Consider the following 22,983-nt stretch of genomic DNA (forward strand, 5'->3'; position numbering starts at 1 on the left):
TCTTAGTTCCTAAGTCCATGTTTACTGGCATAATGGTCCAAAAGTTCTAAAAAATCCACGGTGACGAACTAAAGTGCCTGACGGACATAGCTATGGAAAGGAGTGATTGCGACATTGGTCCAACCTTTGCGCATCGGGAGCAATTTGAATGTAGTGGCCGGATTTACATATTTTTGACTGAAAGTTTACAAAAATTTAATTTGATCGGGGATTTGAGTCTTTCTCCTATGGTCAGATGGAAAATAATTTCTGAGTCCGGCCACTTCATTCATAGTATGCCGCGCATCGTATTATTTCTTTCGCACTTAAATCAAGTGCGACTTTGCACTATATCGATCCAACTATTGGTCTGTTCCAGAACTGCAAGAATCTACTAATTTTTACTATTTTCTTCGATAACATAAAGGGAAAATTGTTATCGTAGTAAAAATTAGTAGATTCTTGCAGGTTCTGGAACAGAGCATATTACTACTTCTACTCAAAATTTTCAAAGCTGTGCGGTTTAGAGACATGTCTAGGATACAACGGGTCCTTGTCGTTTGTATTACGACAGTATAGTTTTACTTACTGAAGTTAAGTTGTAAAAACTCTATAGCCACCTTAAATGATGTCGATTTAGGCCTAACTTACATACATATGTCAAATTCGAAGATGGTCTATATCGGTCCACCTGTATCTCCCATACAAAAGTTCAAACATTTAGGCATAAGAAGAATTTAGGGACTTCCATGATATTGGATACCAACGTATCCGCAATTGTTCCAAAATCTAAAATGATCACATTACTCCTGAAAGAAGATCTGTCATTGCTTCGAATGGAATATTGTGTTTTTTGAGTGCCAGCATACAGCTCAATAGAACATCGAAATCTATCTGAAAAATTGAAAATTTTACTACTTTAAACAATTTTTTCTTTATAATTTTATAATAGTTACAAACTGATTACATGTTTTAGTAGAACAACAAAAACATCAAGACTATTTCCTCCCCACGATCTCTAAAAAAAAAAAAAAACTTTTCTTTACGGCAATTTGTGTACTACAAAATATGGCAAAATAAGCCGCCAGTCGGTAAACTAATCGGCGCGCCGCCGCCGATTGTCTGTCAAATGTACTGAGCGAGCGAGTCGAAAAACTGGGTCGGCTTCGTTGTCTGCTTGGATGTCTGCCTGGGTGTCACCATCTGGTGTTATTTGGGTTCCAAGGTATGTAAAGTTGACTACATCTTCAATTGGCCTGTCATCAAGATGGAAGTTGCTGGGGATCACATGATTTAACTTCACCGATTTTGTCTTATTAACATTGATCCGTAGTTGATATTTCTCTGCCTTGGTTTGAATCTAGCGGTAATTATACACTCGCTAATGGGCCCCAATGCATCAGGGATTTTCTCGCCACCGAGCTCATAAGAAAAGCTGCACCATTCATTTGGGGCGCGTTTTCTCCTCGCATTCCGAAGAATATAAGAGATTTTCCACTGTTTAGTATATGCTCGTCGAAATTATTCTATCTTGCTTCAGATATACCCAGGATACTAAGACGTAGGCGGTCGAATTCTCTTTCTAGCTGGGCTAGCTTACCAGTTTGAAATAAAGTCTTGACGTTCCAGAATCCAATTCGTGTCCGTTGTTTTCATTCCAAAAGTCGTTGCCTTATATCGATCAGTAATTATTCTTTCATTTCTTACGGTTTCAGTAAGAATTTAATCTCGGCGCAGTAGGTCGTTAACCTAAGGTTCAAAGCCTGTTTGATAGGGCTGCTATCTGTGGTGTACAGGCAGACCAGAGTTGTGTGTTGGCCTCCCCTAACATGGGAAAAACAGACACCAGTTGTAGCCGTTCCACTGGAATACCGACGCTACGTTGTGGACTGTTCTTAGCTTCAGTGCTCACCTTCAATCTTACGCCTCTTGTATGTTTGGACGAAATCCGTTTTCATCTGTCAACCAAATGGTACAAATTTTGATTATAGTAATATTTTGTCCAAACATAATCTATGTTCGAAAATAGCCCATATCGGTCCACTCCTTCCGATACCTCCCCCAAGAAAAGTTCAAAAATTGTCGCTAAAATGGTTTGCAACGGTTCTCGAAGGTAGTAATCGAAGTGGTCATAACTTTGCATATGGTAATATTACTTCCAGACATAGATCAGGTTGGAATGTGGACTAAATCGATATAGACCTTCATTTTCTGAGTATTTCAGCCATATAAAATCTCTCCACAAGTGGTGTCTAAAGACAAGCCTTTCTTCTATAGAGGCCTTCTTTCTATAGAAGAAAGGCTGAAAAGTCCACAAAAGTGCATCTCAGATAAAAACTACTTTTTTAAGGGTTCGAGGCTGAGGGTATACTCGTTTGGCACAGCTGACTGATACTTTTTTACTTCAAAATAAATAATATTTCATTCCAAAAAAGCTTATCTAGAGAAGACAAGTCAAAGCTATAAAAACATTCTTATGATAGAAGCTCTCATAAATATCTTATTAAAGTAGAAGACCTCGTCTATAGCAGTGATAATCACCACTGGGCTCGCGAGCCGTGTCTGTGTGAACACACACAATCTCAATTGTGGTGAGTTTGAACGTTGCTCTCACCACCGATCATCTTCTTTGATTTATCAATGAATTAACGCACACGATGTTTATCTAGAGAGGGATAGATAATCTCGTGTGTGTGCCCAACACAAACGCAGCGGTTGAATTTGTTGTTGCTGGTGAACACTGGTCTATAGGCAGATCTTCTTAGAAAGAAGGCCTTCTAATTTTCTGCTTTGGATAGAAAACCATACAAACCTGCTTGAATACCTCTCAAATGTCTTCCAAGATCTATTTAATAAAAAATACCACGAACATCCGCATCTGAACCTACATATATTTTCTTAGTTTGGTTTATAGAACAATTGTTCTGCATCGGGCCACCTAAGTAAGTTGGTAGGTATATCAATGAAGGGACAGGGGTTCAATGTAGATAAATTTAACATGGCTGAAAAATGCTCAGAAAATGTATGATAACATTATGATCAGGGGTTGTGTCGCCGTTGAAAATTATTAAGTTCGTCTAGCCTTGGTATCGAACCCAATTTCAGCATACCATCCAAGAATGTTAATGACGGGTGCCACGAATATCACGAAATCAAATACCTTCTACAGATGTCGTGCTATAAATTGAATACCTACTATATGTTTGAGGATCTAGAGAAGACCCTTGAACACTGAGGGATATTTTTCCCACTGTTGAAAATGTGAGGTTGCCTGGCCTGCGATTCGAACCCAGGATTTCATTGTGTAAGGCGGGTGTATTACTACTTCACCCCGTTGACATATGTTGGTGGTACAACACTATAACTTTATTCTCCATCCTTCCCTTGATAAAGTTCCAAAAATCCCGCCAAGTCATTTACTTGTTATATTTGCAGAATCATGGACTATATTTAAGTGTCACGAAAATTAACCAATCTCATGTTCCTACCTTCAAGCGTTTCGCTAAGTACTTTCCCCCTTTTTCCATTTGATCCGGGGCTTTAGAAAACATTTCACGTTTCACAAATATGTTGTCCAGTGTTATCTGTCTTATGTCTGGTGTGTTATGAGAATGTTATCCTTAAGGTCGGTTACATAGGCGGCCGTGACTAATGTAAAACACGCACAGTCCGTTTGGGCGCTTTCCCTGCTCGTTAATGATATGGCGGTGGTTATGACGGAGAGATGTTTTGATATTTATGATGCTAATAAATTAAATCAGTTAAAATAAAAGAAATTCGCATACATACACAACTACACATACATATAACAACTAAAAAAGAAAACCACTTATACGCTCTGATATAAGTTATGACAATAGGCTCCGGAGGGAGCAAACAAATATCATTAAACAAAAGGAAGCTCATCTAAAAGAAAGAAAAAAATAAAAAAAGTGAAACAATAAAAGAAATTATTAATTGTTTTTTTGTTTTGTTTTTGTGGTGGCATAGTATGTGTGAGGTGTCGGCTGTGATCGTTGTGTTTGTGGCAAAATGAAAATACAACCATTAATTCGATTGTTGTTGTTACCATTTCTGGGTGTTATGTTTGAAATGTTCTAATACTTGTCATTAAAAATCAACAGATAAATAAAAATAAACACTTACACAAAATTGTAACGAAAAGAAAAAAACACGAAGAAGTCAATAAATCTCGCCATGCTGATGGACAAAACCAACAGCAGCAGTGGCAATAGTAACAAAAACAACAATAACAATGTAAAACTTGCTTCGGTTCATAACAGCGGTAATGGTAATGGTCGCGTTATTGGTCGCATTGTTGGCGCTCTTCGTAGTAACGTTTCGCCAAATGGCAATTGCCGTGGATCAGCCGCCGCCGCCAGTGTTGGGGGTGTTGGTGATTCCATAATGGTCTCAATGGCGTGCAAAGATGATTATGCCTACAGTGGCCAACACAATAAGGAAAATTTAAATCTTGAAGACCCGTACGGTGACGACGAGGAAGAGGATGAAGAAGACTATAATGAAGAATGGATAGGAGTAGAGAAAATTAATAAATATTTAGCCATCGATAGTGAAGAGTATAGCCATGGCGAAGAGGATGAGGAGGATGAAATAACAAGGGAAACAAGCGGCCTGCTTTATCGTAGCCTGGCAGGAGAAGATACCAACGACAATGATGATGAGGAAGAAAATATTGCCACGGTAAATGTTTTATTACATTTGTTGTTATTGTTTTTTTTTCTTCTTCCTGAACATTGTTGAACATGCCTTAAGGCAGGATAATCACTTTAATTGCTTTTTAAGTTAAATGTAAATTTTGTTTTGTAAAAATCCAAAAACGATTTGAAATGTTATTACATTTCATGGGAAATCAAAAATGAAGTTATTTATGATTTTATGGTGTTTCAAAAGTTTTTTGTTTTACCCTGAAGGACGTCGTACCCAAATGTGGTAGTAGGTTTATGAAAAGATGAAAAAAGTTTTGGGCACTAAAATTATTAGTCACTCTAATATCTCAAGGGGAACAAACAAATCTTATTTTTTTCTCTAAATGAGCTTTATGGCTAAGTATTGGTGTAAGACAGGCATTGCAGAAAAGGCAGTATTACACAGTGAGTCGGAATTGGATTTTACTTTTCAAAATCCACAACTTTACAATTAAATGTAAATATATTAAAACTAAAGGCCTCGATACATAAGAGGACTCGTTTTCTGGCTTAAATCAGTGGATACCGAATTCGTACATTAGGGTTACCAAAATGTTTGAACTGTGTACATTTTTTACTTTTACAGAAGCGTCTCTGTCTTATGTACCTAGGCCTTAATGTAGCCAAAAACAAGTAAAAAACGCTTTAAGTTCAGCCAGTCTGAACGTTTAACACCCTCCACGAGTTGTATTACAGCAAAATAGAAAACATAATTAATTAGTGTCTTCAGTTCTTGAAAGTACTAAGCTCCGCCCTCCCTCCGGTGTCCCCACCAAAGCATTATTCTGTATTAACAATGTTCCGAATAAAACTTTTGTATCCACATTTCGGTAGGAAAATGAGACGAAGAACCCACGAAATACAAAAAATTGAAGCCTGGATCTATACCGAAAATTCTCTGTAGGAATGTTTTATAACCCAGGCAAAGACTAAACAGCAAATTTCAGCCTTTTTGGTAAAACTTTGAAAATATAGAGAATTGGGAGAATCTCATTCTATGGGGGCTATAGCAAAACCTGGGGAAAGGTTAATGCTCCCAACGAAGACTAAATACGAAATTTAATACATTTCGGTGTTATAAAGATTCTATAATTGTGCCACAAACATCCCATAAGGGACAAGGGAGACTTCTCTCATATCAATGAGTGCACCCCGATTCATATTAGCTCAATCATATGGGACCTACAGTTTATCGCCGAGTCCGAACGGCGTGTCTAAGACACCACTTCTGTAGGGAAGTTTTACATGGCTGAAATACTCAGGAAATGTCGCCAACATTACTGGGGGGTATTTTGCCACCGTTGAAAAGTGTTTAGATGTTGTCTAGCCGGGGAATCGAACCCACGACCTTATGTGTGCAAGGCGGGCGTGCATACCATTGCACCACGGTGGCACCCTAAAGAGTAAATAAAGAGTCTAAAACTTGAAAATATCGAAAATCGGGCGGTACCGTTCTATGGGGGATGTATCAAAACGTGGTGGCTTGAATTTTCGGTACATCATTGCGGGAAGGATGGGGAAGAAAATACATACATCGCTGAAAATTGGCCACAAATTCTTATAATAATAATTGTCCCACAAACATCCCAGAAGGGACAAGGGAGACTTCCCTCATATCAATGAGTGCCCCCCGATTCATCGCCGAGTCTTGAACGGCGTGTCCTAAAACACCACTTTTGGAGAAGATTTACATGCCTGAAATACTCAGAAAATGTCGCCAAGATTACTTAAGGGTATTTTGCCACCTTTCAAAATTTGATGTTGCCTGGCCGGGAAATCGAACCCACGATCTTCAGTGTGCAACGCGGGTGTGCATACCACGGTGACACCCGGCCACAAATAGTATCTACAGTATAGTCCTGGGTTAAACTGCACTTTTGTGTGAGTCGCCTGTAGCTTGCAACTTTGCGATGGTTACAAACTTTTTGCGCAAAGATCGTTCACGGAGAGGAGGAGGACTTATCTATCAAATACACCAGTCTGTCCTGCACAGCCCGATCTCGCTTGAGCTTGACTCTTGTGGCCAATATATAGAATGTAAGGAGGGCTATTGGGGGGTAATGACCGTCTGGTCCTAGGGGACTTCAATGCATTGGCATTTCGTCCTGGAAAATGACCATTGGGGTACAGCGCGGGCAAATTGATAGCTCCACATTTAACACGATGAACGAAGACGATTTTTCGAAGATAAGAGCAGGTTGCCATATCTCGCCAGATATCACCTTTGTGGCATCCGGTCTGATAAATGAGTTGTCCTCGCAACCCGTTATTTCTCTTCGTTCAGACCATCTTACGATCATCGTCTCCATGAACAGAGCTCTCGACTTAATAATATCTCACAGCTCTATTTTTTGAACCATGGAAAAGCTCGCTACATAGCTGATGATCGGATATCCGAAATCAGAGCAAATTACCAAGCAGAGGCGACGGAACTGGCAAATGTGAATGAACCCTGAACAAATTTTGAAGACCAAAAACTTTGGGAACTTACTCTTGAAGTAGAGTAAGGCAATGGGTCTCCCTCCTCTCACAACCTGTATAGACTCTAGCTAGTGGTGAGGGTGAGTAAATTTACGTTCATGGGAGACCCATTGCTTTACATTGTCTTGAAGTCAACAGGCTAATAGACGAGCATAGGAGATAAAGTGACACTAGAGTCAAGCGGATTTGAGCAAATTGTGGGTAACTCTTAAATCATTTTCGAATCCAGGAGAGAAGTATGATAGAACGGTATGACAGTGACAGATCCGAAAAAGTCCCTATGTTATGTTAACCCACCATTTTTTAGAGTTTTCCGAAAGTGATAGGTCGAAGAGGAGTGTGCTACGCCGTAAAAGAGCCCTCTCAGCCAAGGAGCTGCCACAAGCGATGTTGCATGTGTCTTCCCAAATGCAAAATCATCCAAAGCTTGGGGCGCACCTGCAAACTCAATGATAATGCATAAGCAACTAGATAAACCCGGAGTATTGCGTTTGACATGTATCTTTAATCTATCGTTAGCCACCCATATTTTACCAGAAGCCTGGAAAGTTGACAAGGGTTGGCCCGTCAATGTAGCCAGGCAAGTATGCCAGTAGAGGCGAATCGTAAAGGTCGATCTCCCTCTTGTCACCAGTAGCGAAGAGGTCCCTCCTACTCTTGATGAGAAGACAGAACCAGAACAGTCCATGCTACAGAACAGTTACGTTGGCTCTTGACCTATCTTCGACACCGTCAGCCATTCCAATATAATTTAAAATTGTCTACATAGGATCATGTTTTGGTATAGTTCCTGTATAACGGTACCTCCCGATTATTTAGTCTCCGTTGGAGCTATAACATGTTTCTGCACAGAATTATCGATATAGGTCCACGTTTTAGTATAGCCCCAGTAGAACGGTACCACCCGATTTTCCGCATTTTTTTTTTGAGTTTTAGCCACATAATCAAACCGAAGTGGCTGATATTTGGTTCCAATATAATTCATCGTGGGTGATTAAAAGGGTCTGTCAGTTGCAAATAGCTGTGGCTTGCGTATACGAGTTAAAAATGCTATCGGACATCGTAATGTAGTTAGTGGTCGAAATCTGGATCCCATCGACCAATATGTTCAGGGGGCGCCTTTTTTCAGTCGCCCCCCAAGCCACAGCTATTTGCGACATGCAGACCCTTTAATAATCAGGAGGTGCCGTTATACGGGGGCTACACCAAAACATGGTCCTATGTAGACAATTTTTATACCCTCAGCATTTATGCTAACGAAGGTATATACACTTTCATAGGGTCAAAATGTGCCTCATCGAAATAATGGTTTTAGACCCCAAGTATGTTTGGACGAAATGTGTTTCAGACAATTTGGAGTCGATTGAGCAATGTCCGTCCGTCTGTCTGTCTGCCTGTCTGGCTGGCTGGAGCGCACGATAACTCTCGAAGGGATAAACCGATTCGGTTCAAATTTTGGCTTTCGTAATATTTCACCCAAACTTAGTTTAAGTTCGAAGATGGGCTATATCGGTCCACCCCTTCCGGTACCTCTCCCACAAAAGTTCGAAAATGTTCGAAAAATTTGTGCGCACGATAACTCTTGAAAGGAGTAACCGATTTGGTCCATATTTTGTCCATCGTAAAATGTGTACCAGACTTAAATAAGGACTCAATCGGTCGGTCCACTCCTTCAGGTACCTCCCACACAAAATTTCGGAAAAGTTCAGTTTAGGGTCATCTCTCGAATCGCCTTGATTTTTGTTCTAGCAACTTGTATTCACTGCCCTCCATACGACGGTACAAGTTTCATCAGGGGCAAGTCCAAACTTCCTGAGGAAATAGCCTGAAAGTTGCAAAAAACCCCTATGACACCGTGTGAGGTGGTTGGAGCGCAAGATAACTCTCGAACGGATCTGCCGATTCGGTCAAAAATTTGGCCTTAGTAATATTTTGTCCAAATATAATTTAAGTTTGAAGATAAGCCATATCGGTCAACTCCTTCAGGTACCTCCCCCACAAAAGTTCAAAAATGTTCGGAAAATTTGTTCATACGGTAACTCTTAAAGGGAGTGGCCGAATTGGTCCATACTTTACACATCCTAATATATCTACTAGATATAGATCAGGTTCAAATATGGGCTATATTTGTCCACCCCATTCGGTACCTCCCACACAAAATTTCGGATAAGTTCACTTTAAGACCAGCTATCGAATCACTTTGATTTTTGTTGAAGCAACTTGCATCAATTACGATGGTAAATTTTTTTCAGGGGCAAGTCCATACTTCATTAGCAAACAGCCCGAAGGGTGCAAAAACCCCCTATGGCACCATATGTAGTGGCTGGAGATCTACATAATGGTCAAGGTCGATCCATTCCTTTAAGTATCTCCTCCGCAAAACTTTTGATCTTTAATCCTAATCAACATTTTTGTCGGTTCATAAATCCAAATTTTTTAAAATCCCCTAAATACATACGTTTTTATTAAAAAATTGTTTCAATATACACAGGCTGAGGGTATGTCTATGCCGGCAAAGCTGACTGATACTTTTTTACTTGTTACTATTATTTTTTGCTAAATTTTAATCAAAAACAAAGTAGCATGGACGCAGGAGCTGTTGAACATCGTAAACGATGATTCAGATTACCTTAAAAAGGTCAAAACTGGCGACGAATCATGAAACCAAAGCCTAATAATCCCAATTGAAACATCCAAGACCGAAAAGAGAACGTCATGTACGGTCAAATGTTAAGGTTTTGCTCACTGTTTTATTCGACTGCAATGGCGCAGTCGCACAGAATTGTGGAAAAACCAATAATGGATTTTACACCATGATAACGCACCAAATCACATATCGATGCTTGTGGATGAGTTTTTGGCCAAAAACAAAACCGTTATCATGCCTCAACCACCGTATTCACCGATAAAGACACCGATCAATCCCACGGTAGCGGGATCTTTCGTACCGGATTGACCCGAAACCATGGTGTTTCGGCCAGCGGCTGCCAACACAGCATCAAACCTGTGCTTCACGTAGGTTTCTATGCTGCTACAACAACAACATAAAGACACCGATGAAAGTAAAGTGTTTTGCTACGATTGAGGAGATAAAAGGAAATTCGAAACATGAGCTGTTGGCTATACCAAAGGGCGCGTTTCAGGAGTCTTTTAAGGATTGGAAACAAACTCTGACATACGATTATTATAACTGAATGGGGTTACTTTGAAGGGGACAAATGTAGTTATTGCTGACTAAATAAATACTGTTATTTTTGATCAGGTTATGAGGGTAATTTTTGGATCAGACCTTGTATTCGAACTTGACCTGCCTATTGAAAAGTACATTCGGGGGCAAAAATAAAGCGTTTTAACTCAATTATTGCGGATGCTAGTGCGATTATAACAGACCGACAGCGAGACATGCTAAATCGACTCAGATTTTTACCCTGACCAAGAATATATGAGTATATACTTCGTAGGGTCGCAAATAATTGTTTCAATGCTATGGTGGAGGATATACAAAAGGACTTCTAGGGGCTAATTTATTTTTCAGTTAACAAATCTTAACTAAGTAAACTTGTTGCTTGCATTGTGACTTAACTTTACGTTAAATGTGGTTAAAACGGCATTACAACATAGTCGAGCAAGAAGACAGCAACAGTAGAACATGTGAATGTATTGCATAAGACTCATGTTTTGAAAATGTATTAGTAAATTTCCAACCAAGTCAAACAAGCTGTCGAACGACAAATCAAAATATTTGTTATCTTTGTTACGCTCTTCCTTAAAAATGTGTGTATCGTATAAATTAACATAAAACTTCGTCACCAACCGTCTGTTCGACTGTTCTGCCAGAGTATTGGGAGCAAATCATACTCACCTCCAAGGCAACTAATCTGCATGTTAAAATTTTAAGGATAATAGAAATAACAAAAATTGTATCTTCTGTTTTTTTGCTAGAAATTAAAAAACAATTTCAAGGATACCCCAAAATAGTTGCTATTTTTGTGCCTTTATTTTCATAGACAAGTGTGCGTGATGATTACTTTTGCATTCTATTTATCGCAGGAGGACAGCCAGTCGGTTACGTCAAACAGCATTAATTTGGTCTACGTCAAACATTGTCTCGTCTTCAGATTGAATTTCTTGTTTTGGTCAAATTGAATTTCTTATTAAAGACCGACGAGAAACAAACAAACAAACACTTTTCCTTTTTGGACGCCTAGAGAAAATTTGTGTTGTGTTTTCATTTTTTTATTTTGTGCTAATGATGTTGACAATGATTTGGGTTTTGTTTTGCTTTTTTCGTTTAATTAGGGTTAGGGTAAACATTTTTTATTTATTTATTTTTTTTTTTTTGCAAAAATGTCTTTCAATTCAAATTTAAAATGTAAGAAAAAAAAACTAACACGGTGCGCCTTAACTAACTTTAAATGAATGGTGCTTACAATTGGGACATTGGTCGGATTCTGAAACTACAATGTTCATAGATGAGAAAAAATCAAAAAAACAAAATCGTCGGCGGGACATTTTAGAAGTTTTTAGGTTTTCATAATTTTGCATAGAAACCGCAAGTCTCCCAAAGAAAAAGTTGTAGCACTAAAAATTCTCTACCAGATTGACCTTTATGACTTTTTCCTAGGTTTTGAGATCTCGAAGTTGAAATTGGGACAATGCACTGACTGTAGCACCTCCTTATAAAACAATGTCATGTTCGGTGCCCTTAACTTACTTTAAATGAAACCCGCTTACACCTGGTAAATTTTTGCAGATTCTGAAACAGCAATGTTCATAGATGAGAAAAATTCAAAAACAAAAAAATCGCTGGGGGGATTTTTTAAAAAATCGCGGTCAACGGTCACATTTTTAGGTTTATTTTAGGTTTTCAGGTTTTTGCTAGGAAGCGACAGGTCCTATAGAAATGGGACTCGCGGTTCCCAAGCTAAATAAAAATAAATATAAAAAAATAAAAAATAAAAAAAATAAAAATAAAATAAAGCTAACAAGTAAGAACGGCGTTAAGTTCGGCCGGGCCGAACTTGTTATACCCTCCACCACAATTTGTATTGAAGTAAAATGGAATAATTAGTTTCCTTTCGTGTATGAAGAAGACTTAATACTAAATTTCAGCAATTTCGGTAAAACAATGTGAAGCAACGTTCTATGGGGGCAATTTCAAAACGTCGATCTATACCGACAAATTTCTGACGGAAAGTTTTTAGGCTCAAAGAAGACTAAATATCAAATTTCCTATATTTCGGTAAGAGAATGTGGCTAAAACTAAAAAAATACCGAAAATCAAGAAGTAAGCTTCTATGGGGATATGGGAAGACGTGGACCTATACTGATAATACTCTTCTGGAATATTTTATAACTCTTGGACGACTAAATAACGAATTTCCATTTCGGTGGGATATTGACGTCACAATCTTCAGTATTACGAAAATCGGGAGGTACCATTCTATGGGGGCTATATCGAAACGTGGACTTATACCGACGAATTTTAGTCAGAAATGGGGCAATATGAAAGCGTGGACCTGTACATACATACTTCTGGCGAACAGTTTTATATCACATTGAAGACTAAATACCAAATTTGAGCTATTTTGGTGGAATATTGAAGACACAACCTTCAAAATACGAAAAATCGGGAGGTACCTTTCCATGGGGGCTGTATGAAGGCGTGGACCAATACCGACAAATTTAAAGGGGACGTTTGAGTACCTCAACGAAGTCTAAATACAAAATGTCAGCCATTTCGGTGGAATATTGAGGCCACAAAGTTCATAATACAGAAAATCGGGAGGTACCGTTCTATGGGGCCTATATGAAGGCATATACCGATAACGATAAAGTTCCGGGGGAAAGTTGTATACCACCAACGTAGACTAAGTACCAAATTTCAGCCATTTTGGTGTGATAATGAAGCTAAAACCTTCAAAATACCGAAAATAGGGAGGTACCGTTCTATGGGGACTATATGAAGGTGTGGGCCGATACCGACAAAAATCTGGGGGAAAGTTTTATACCCCTAAAAAAGACTACGTACAAAATTTCAGCCATTTTGGTAGGATAATGAAGCTAAAACCTTAAAAATACCGTAAATCGGGAGGTACCGTTCTATGGGGGCTATATGAAGGTGTGAACCGATACCGACTAAATTCTGGAGGAAAATTTTATACCACCAACGTAGACTAAGTACCAAATTTCAGCCATTTCGGTGTGATAATGAAGCTAAAACCTTCAAAATACCGAAAATAGGGAGGTACCGTTCTATGGGGACTATATGAAGGTGTGGGCCGATACCGACAAAAATCTGGGGGAAAGTTTTATACCCCTAAAAAAGACTACGTACCAAATTTCAGCCATTTTGTTAAGATAATGAAGCTAAAACCTTAAAAATACCGAAAATCGGGAGGTACCGTTATATGGGGGCTATATGAAGGTGTGGGCCGATACCGACAAAATTCTGGGGGAAAGTTTTGTACCCCTAAAGAAGACTACGTACCAAATTTCAGCCATTTTGGTAGGATAATGAAGCTTAAACCTTAAAAATACCGAAAATCGGGAGGTACCGTTCTATGGGGGCTATATGAAGGTGTGGGCCGATACCGACAAAATTCTGGGGGAAAGTTTTGTACCCCTAAAGAAGACTACGTACCAAATTTCAGCTATTTTGGTAGGATAATGAAGCTAAAACCTTAAAAATACCGAAAATCGGGAGGTACTGTTCTATGAGGGCTATATCAAAACGTGGACCGATATATCCCATTTTCAATGCCAACCATCCAGCAAGTAATAAAAACTTCTGTACCAAATTTTGACTCTCTATCTTTAAAATTGCGAGCTGTATCTTGATTTCAACAGACAGACGGACGGACGGACGGACAGACGGACATGGTCAAATCGTAGAATTTTATGCTGATCAATAATATATATACTTTATAGGGTCTCCGACGAATATTTAGATGTGTTACAAAAGGAATGACAAATTTAATTATACCCTCCATGTGGACTTTAACCGCTATTTATTTAAAATTTTTTCCGGCGATTTTTTCTTGTTTTTGCATTTTCCTCATCTATGAACATTGTAGTTTCAGAGTCCGCAAAAACTTCCCAGGTGTAAGTACCTTTAATTTAAAATTCGTTAAGGCGCACCGTGCTAAGTAATCATAAACAGCAGATTTGCTGAGAGATGATTGATTTGGTTACCCCCAAGAATTTTTTGTATCAAAAAATATATGAAGGTTGCACAAAATATGACAATGTGACATAAACAAATCACAAATCCTTCATAACTCTTTCGGCAAACTTTAATTAACTTTTTTTTTAATTTGCTATGGACCTTGGAGACCCTTCCTTAACGCCAACTAATATTTCCTTAATAACAAATAACTTTGCCAGTATGCGAAAGAAAATATGAAACAACATTTTTTTCCAACACATATGGAATAAAATATTTTGCCATTTCTCTTCCCCGCTTGGTTCTTCTTCCACATAAATCTACCCGGTGTGTTTTAGTGCCGTTTTGTCTGCAGATGCCTGGATGATGTTGCGGCATTTAAAAAAATTCTTTCTCATAAAAAGATTTCCCCAATGCTGTTGTTGTTTTTGCTGTTGTTGGTTTACATAACCAACCAGGACCATGTCATGATAACACTAATATGAACAAATGTTACCAAACCAAACCAAACATAAGCATGAAACGAGCGCGTGTGTCTTTATTTTATTACAGTGGGTAAATATGTGCATGAGTGTGTGTGTGTGTGTTTGTTTATATGTCTGTTTGTTATGTAAATCTAAATGTATGTAAATTAGTTTTCTTAATAATATTTATATATGGGGTTATGTGAGAGAGTGAGTGAATGATTCTTGGCGGGTTTATTGTGATGCCAATATCCCCAAAACACACACACACACACAGACAAATGTCAATGACCCCACAGCCCCTTTTGCCATTCTAGGCTTAACACACACACACACATACATCGGCATCCATGACTCAGGAAAAGGGATTTTGAACTTGACAAAGGATGGCAAGACGACACATAAACAATAAACGATTTTGTCAACACAAAGTACAGCAGCGAAGAAAAGACACCTCCCGCCCTCTTTGCAAAAACAGGGATTCACCAGAGCAGCCCTTTGTTGGTGTATAGTTTAGGTATATTGAAAACCAAAGGACTTTGTACAAAAAGCTGTTTGGTTTATTCAAACTAATACCAATAGTTTTATTGATATCTTCTTTAATGAATTTATGGAGTTGGTAATAACAAACCAAAGAAGATAAACGACAGTAAAACGTGATGAAATGTCAATGCTTAAGAGATTGAAAGAAAATAAACAAATAAGCAATAATGTTTTTTTTTTTTAAATACACCGACTCACAATGCTTCAGAAATCGATTTTCCTGGCCAAATCCCCAAATTTTTGTCGTCACCGCTTGTTAATTTCTAGAAAAAATTACTGTATTTTAGGAATAGTGTTCATAATGTCTTGCAAGGTTAAAATTTCTGCATTTCAAGAACGCCTTTCATAGAGCAAAACAAAAAATTCTGGTTTCTTCTGAGAGATTGAAAAAACAATTTTGGCAAGTTGTTTTGTTTTTATTGACTGTCAACCACCAACCAAACCAGAGACAAATTTTGCTACTTTTTATTAATGCTTTTATTTTGTATTATTGTAACTTACCGTTTTTCTTCTAATGATTTTCACTATAGTTGTTATCGTCTTGTGAGCATAGCAGAACAATATGAAGAATATGAACATACATTTCGAGTCTATCAGCACTAGGTTGAGATATTATATGTTGCCTTTATATTAAAGAAATTACAAATTATTATATGCGAACTATATCGTTGCGCCAATCACTTTGTTCTTTCGACACCAAACGCACTGCAGTTAACTGACAATTGTTACGACGGGGTAGTTAAGCTGTAGTGAGGTTGTGTGTTGTTGTGGTATGTTGATATAGTCTCAATGTGATGGTGAGACGATGGTGGGGGTTGTGTTGTGGTTTTTGATACAGTGTCAATAGGAAAGTGGGACGATGAGACCATACAAAAGAAAACGAGAACAAAGTTGAGAGCATTTAACAAAAAAAGAAAGGAAATATGAGAGAATGTAGGGAAAAATAGGAAAGTAATCTTGCATCTCATGAAAATCTTACATATTTTTGAAAAAATATTGGCTTTCGGATGGAAATAAGAAACTGCACATGCATCTTATGTGAGGTACCAGTACAGTATGAAAAAACTATATCACTAACGAAAATATGTAAAAATTCTTGAAATATTTTTTTCTGTGTATGAGATAGTAAACATATTGAAACTAAGGAAACCAACAAATTAGGTGGGTGGCTAACGATAGGTTGGGGACACTTGTTAAATATTCAACTCCAGGTTCATCCAGTTGCTTAAGCATTACCATCGATATTCGGTGTGGGCCCAACGCTTTGGATGATTTCGCGTTTCGGATGGCATCTGCAACATCGCTCATCGTAAATTGTGGTGGTACCTCCGCGGCTGGAAGGGCTCTTCTTATACGGCGTAGCACACTTCTCTTCGCCCTATCACTCTCGGGGTGCTCTATGAACTGCCGGTTAGAATAACACCCGCACCTCTTTGGGTCAGTTACTGTCACGTCGTTGAAAGTAACTTCTGTTCTGTCTTCCTTCATTTCCGGATTCGAGAGTGATTTAACCGTTGCCCACAATTTACTTAATCCTGCACCAGCGTTGCATTGCTTCAGGTGGTCTATTCACTTATTCCGCTTATGTTCGCCTACTAACCTGTTGACTTCAAGAGTAAGCTCGTTAACTCTTGGGTCCTCACGCTCATTTGCTAGTCCCGTCGCCTCTGCTGGGAAATTTGGTCTTATTTCGGGTATTCGACCAGCAGGTATGTATCGAGCGGCTGCTGCAGTGATGATCTGAGGGAGTGGGCAATTCTCTGAAGCAGCGATTGCTAAATTCTCTGAACCCTTGCCAATCAGCTTTCCCATGGTTCAGGAAAGTACGGCGTTCAGAGGTTATGAAATCGGGTGGTCTGTTTACGGAGGAAATGACGGATTGCCAGGACACGACATTTATCAGACCTGGTGACACAATGGTGATATCTGGCGAGCTGTGGCAGTCTCCTCCAATCCTCGTAGGAGCGTCTTCATTCACCGCCCAAAACGTGGAGCTATCAATTTGTTCAGACAGCGCTGTACCCCTCTGGTCATTACCTAGGACGGAATTCCAAATCTCGTGATGAGCATTGAAGTCCCCTAGCACCAGACGGTTATTGCTCTTTAAAAACGAACTAATATCGGGCACAGCTATTCATCGGTGGTATGAACACATTAAGTAGCTCTACCGCGGCGGTGCCTCAACCTATATCATACCAAAAAGATTAGAAAGTTTACAGGGTGGTCCCGTTACTGAAGCCTGGCAAGGATACCAGCAGAGGTGAATCGTACAAGCCGATTTCGCTCCTGTCGCCAGTAACAAAGATCCTAGAGGCTCTATTCCTCCCCACGATAAGAAGGAGTTTTCCAGTTGCCCAACATCAACATGGATTTCGGAAAATGCATAGTACTACATCAGCATTAGACGCCATATCCACACGTATCATTAGAGGACTAAACTAGAAAAGGCCGTGCGACCGAACAGTCAAGGTGGCTCGTGACCTATCGAAAGCTTTCGATACCGTCAACCATGCCAAGCTGTTCGAGGATGTAGAGAAGACTAATCTCCAGCAATGTTTGAAACGTTGGGTAATCAACTACATGTGCGGACGCCAGTCGTTTGTGGAATTCAGAAACAAGAAATCCAAACCCCGTAGAGTGAAACAGGGAGTTCCCCAAGGAGGGGTGATATCTCCGGAACTGTTTAACCTCTACCTTTCTGAAATACCACACCCTCCAGACGGTATAGAGATCGTGATGTATGCGGATGATTGTACGATCTTGGCGTCGGGTCCTATCATCGATGACATATGTGATAGGTTAAATGTCTACATAGCTGACCTATTGCAGTTCTTCCATCTGAGGAATATGAAAATATCCACCGCTAAATCCACCGCCACACTGTTCACCACATGGACGACTGAAATGAGGCTCCCACTGAACATATTGGTCGAAGGTGCACCTATTCCGACCACTAACTACCCCAAAATACTGGGTGAAAACGTTCAATAGCATGTTTAAGACGTCCGCGCATGCCACAGCTATTTGCGATAAGATCAGAAGTAGGAACAAGGTGCTCAAGTCGATGCAGACAATTTGGAGTCGATTTAGCAATATCCATCCGTCTGTCTGGTTGGCTAAAACACACGATAGTTCTCAACGGATTAATCGATTTGATCCGAAATTTGGCTTTCGTAATATTTTGTCCATTCCCTCGGCTACCTCCTGCACAAAGGTTAAATGTTTTCCCGAAAAATTCTGCGCACAATAACTCTCGAAGGGATTATTGATCCATACTTTGCAATATGTTCGAATATGGTCTATATCGGTCCACTCCTTCGGGTACCTCCCACACAATATTTCGGGAAAGTGCAGTTTAAGACCTCCTCTCGAATCGTTTTGATTCTTGTTGTAATCACTTGTATTTCCCGCCCCCATTACGGCGGTACAAGTTTTTTTCAGGGACAAGTCCATACTTCCTGAAAAAATGACCGAAAGCTATAAAAATTTGGCAGTCGAATATTTTACGCAAAATATAAACAAGTTCGAAGATGGGTCATATCGGTCCACTCCTTTGAGTACCTCCTCACAAAAGGTGACAACTTTTCGCTAAAATGGTGCGCACGATAGCTTTCGAAGGCAGTAACCCATTTGATCCATACTTTGCATATCGTAATATTTCTACCAGACATAGATCAAGTTCGAATATGGACTATATCGGTTCACTCCTTTGGGTACCTCTCACACAAAATTTTGAAAAAGTGCAGTTTAGGACTTCCTCTCGAATCGTTTTGATTTTTCTTGCAACAGGTTGCACTTAAGGCTCCCAATACCATGGTTTTTTGAGTGGCAAGTAAATACTTCTAGAGAAAAATACCCGAAAGCTGTAAAAAACCTCTACGGCCAGTATAAGTAGTGGCTGGTGCTCATGACAACTCTCGAACCGAATACTGCGTTGGTCAACACTTTCACTTTGCATATTTCTTCGAATATTAAATGAAATTTGAAGGTGCTGCATATAGGTCCACTACTTCCGATACCTCCCTCACAAAAGTTTGAAAATATTCGCTAAAATGGTACGCACGATATCTCATAAACAGAACAATCGCTTTGGTCAAACTTTGGATCTCGAAATATTTTGTTCAAACTTAGTTTATGTTTAAAAGTGGGCCCTATCCACACACACACCTTGGGGTACCATCCTCACAAATATTCAACATATCCTTTGGAAATTTTTTACTGAAGGTACTCCTAGTGGTCCTGTTGACAGCGATATTATGTTTTTCGTGGACAAGTGCGTGTTTCCTGATATACTGGTCCAAAAGCTCTAAATTATGGTGACCAACCGAAAAATCTGGTGGGCACGATATCTGTAAAGAGGCATGACTCCTAAAATAAGACCCACTTCCAAAATGGACTATGTCGGTTCATTCCATTAGATAACACCCTTCCACCCAAAAGTTTTGAGCTTTAAGCCAAATCATATTTTTGTCGGCAATTCATACACCCAAAATTGTGAAAACCCCCTAAATACGCAAGTTTTTTTTTTGGAAAAAGTGTTTAAATTCCCACAGGCTGAGGGTATATCTCCTGACTGATACTTTTTTAAGGCCTGGGTACATAAGCAGCCTTGCCTTGCTTTCTTCATTTGTGACATAATAAAAATAAAAGAATATAGAAGGTCGAGCCAATTTCGAATTACTTTGCCATTTTCTTCATAACTTTTTTATTATGTCAGAAATGAGGCAAGCAAGCAAGGCAAGCAGGCTAGGCTGCTTGTGTACACAGGCCTTTACTTGTTTCTTGCCGTTTTTCCATAGGTTTTTATATGAGAACCTGAGGAGTTTTTTTTTTTAATTTTTAAACAAATTTACATTTTTTTGAGAAAAAAAAAATTAAAAAAAATGTTTTCTATATTTTTTATTTTTTCTTCTGCAGTTTATTCATTTTGGTTTCACTTTTTTTAATATATTATAACATATTATTTTGATGCTAAATATTCAAAAACTCAAAAATTTAACTTTGCCCTTGAATTCCTCTAGAACTACTAGACCGAATTTTAAGCTTTTGATTCACGGGAAATCGACTGTGTTATCTATCGAAAAAAAAACAAAGAAAATATCTCAATCCGTTCAAAAGTTACCGAATTTTGACCAGGAAAAAACAATTCTGAATCACTGTGCGACGCACAATGGTTCAGGAATCGATTTTCCTGGCCAAAAATCAAAATTTTGTTTTGTCAAAGATATTTATTATCTATATGGGATTCTACCGTAAACATATTGAAACTAAGAAAACCAAAAAATTAGGTCAAAATATTGGAAAGTGTGGGCGTGGTGTGCCCCTAAAGACGAACATTTTCCCCATTTTTGGGAAATACGTAATTTTTGCAAATTTCTGAAAAAAGACGTAGCTATTTCTTGGAAACTATAACAGATATTCTGTTCATTGTTTTTTCTAAGGTAACTAGGATTGTGGCCTTTAAAGATCGTTTTTTTAAATCACCGTAACGTTTATACAATATGAGCTATTTTATTTTTGCTCAGGTACTAAATTTTATGAAATTCCGAATTTAGTGGACTAGAACTTTTGTGGAACAACATGGAACAAAGTTCTGTTTTCACAGGAAGATAACCGAGAGTCTCCTCTTTCAGCCCATATATACTTTTGTATCCGTCCCGTTCCGTCCGTTTAACACTTTTTTCAATTTATTCAAATTACATGGGTAAAAATGTGTGTTTTTCTATACTGTTTCCACATGAATTACAGATTTTTGACACAAATTAAAATTTTTTTTTAGTATAAGAGTTTTTATACGAGTTATATACGTTTAATAAAACCCTATGAGTATTTTTTTAATTTTTAAAAAAAATTTAAATTTAAATTTTTTTTATTACAAATTTTTGAAAAAAAATTTTTTCGAAAATTTTTTTTAGTTTTTTTGGTAATTTTATTGTTTATTTTTTGGTGTTTGACCATCTTTAATACATAGGAAGACATAAAAACAGCAAAAACACACATATTTTGATGAAAAATAGTTAAAAAACTCAAAAGTTTAACTTTGTCCTTGAATCTCTCTGCAACTACCAGACCGACTTTGACTGCTCATAATTCGTCTGAAAGCTAATTGTGTTATCTGTTTAACAAAAAAAGAATTATGAAAATATCTCTATCCGTTCAAAAGTTTCAGAATTTTGACCAGGAAAAAACGATTCTGAACCACTGTGCGATGTATGAGTAATGTTTTACATGTTAACTTATTATGCATACGCGTGGTTGTACTTATTCTTCTTCTTGTCCTGGCCACCAAACATACGAAAAGATTATGCTTCAACCAAACTAAGCCAAAGTATGCACAGTGACTCAGAGTCGTCAAGGCTGTAACTTTTGAATTAATGGAACTACATATTTTAATATTTATTTTTCATCAATTTGAATTCCATAAAATTTCAATGGTTTCTGAAGAATTTGAATTTGATAGCCTACACCACAATGTGGGGACGAAAGGAATGTCGTGTTAGCAATCTTCACCTAATTATTGTTTTTTTCGTTTTCTTCACCACAATTTTAATGATGTTTACAAGATAATATAGCCGCCACAGATTTGTATCCATTTTGGTATCCATTTCGAGTAGAGAGAACAAATTCCTTATTATTCAATTATCGATTCAGCTTCACATCACTCAACGTAGTGAAAACGAATGCTTTTCAATAAACCATCAAAAAAATCGTAAAATTTATTTTTATGACTTACATAGATGAACGAACGAATGGACGAATGAGTGAATGAGTTTTCATCTTATTTTGTTTAATTCTATTTCAATCAGTTTTCAAACGAATCAAAAAAAGAGGAAAATTGTATTAATTTTTTATGACATCCAATCTTCTTATTTAGAAAAGGTCGAAATATTTTGCGTATGCAAAATATGATAAAAAGGTTTATTTAAAAAATGGATTTGAAATGCTTTTTGCATTCCAACATAAATTTATTGTTCCCAATTATTTGACCATTACAAAAGGACGTTGTTTAACAGCTTTGCCTATTAAGCAAATAAAAGATCAATTGAGCAGAGGTTGCTATCTAGTGGAAAACAAAATAAATTTTTTTCTTTCATGTTGCCCTTTGGGTAAAGGTTAGGGACGAACGAAATAAAGTCTGCGGAAAAATATGACTTAGAATTGTGAATTTGTTTACCCTCCGCCATGGTATATTAATGTTCATCATTTTTTAATAAATTACATGTCACGTGGAATAGCTTATGGTATATAAGAGTATGTATAGAAACAAGATTTTTACAGTAGTAAACTAACTTAAAAGAAGGCACTGCGAAAAAAAAACAAAATCTCACTACTAGCACAGCATTTGTCATGGGCCCAGCATAGAACACATATCGAAACGTTTTTCTGCTCCCCCTTGGAACACCATGTTGTGAGATGCCATCTTTCAATTTGTCTTTACCTCGGAGATTTGGCCTACTCCCAATACGTGAACTGTCAATAAGGTCATTTTGGATGGTTTTTTTTTTTAGCTGGAGTATCATTTCTTTTCATGACGTAGTTTCTGTAATAGCTGTAACACAATACCTTTAATTATGTCGGTATAGTTTACGCTTAGTGCAGATTGTCATTGACTTTTCTCTTAAAACACGTGCACAAAAATCTC

At 38.1% G+C, this 22,983-nt stretch overlaps 1 protein-coding gene across 3 annotated transcripts in view; it reads left to right on the plus strand.

Moving 5' to 3' along the window:
• LOC141393046 (organic cation transporter protein) overlaps window positions 1–22,983 on the plus strand; it is a 149,925-nt gene that overhangs the window by 23,827 nt on the left and 103,115 nt on the right. The window contains exon 2 of one of the 3 annotated variants that reach the window (XM_073966001.1): window positions 3,970–4,683. The exons of 1 other annotated variant lie outside the window; for it this stretch is intronic. In XM_073966001.1, coding sequence (XP_073822102.1) covers window positions 4,177–4,683 — 507 coding nt within the window. In that variant the 5' untranslated portion in view covers window positions 3,970–4,176. The remainder of the gene's footprint in view (window positions 1–3,969; window positions 4,684–22,983) is intronic. One more of the 3 variants, XM_073965993.1, reaches the window with a different exon arrangement.

The sequence above is a fragment of the Musca autumnalis genome, unplaced genomic scaffold, assembly GCF_047663935.1.
Source record: "Musca autumnalis isolate F117 unplaced genomic scaffold, ASM4766393v1 scaffold_1, whole genome shotgun sequence".
In the NCBI taxonomy this organism is placed as follows: Eukaryota; Metazoa; Arthropoda; class Insecta; order Diptera; family Muscidae; genus Musca; species Musca autumnalis.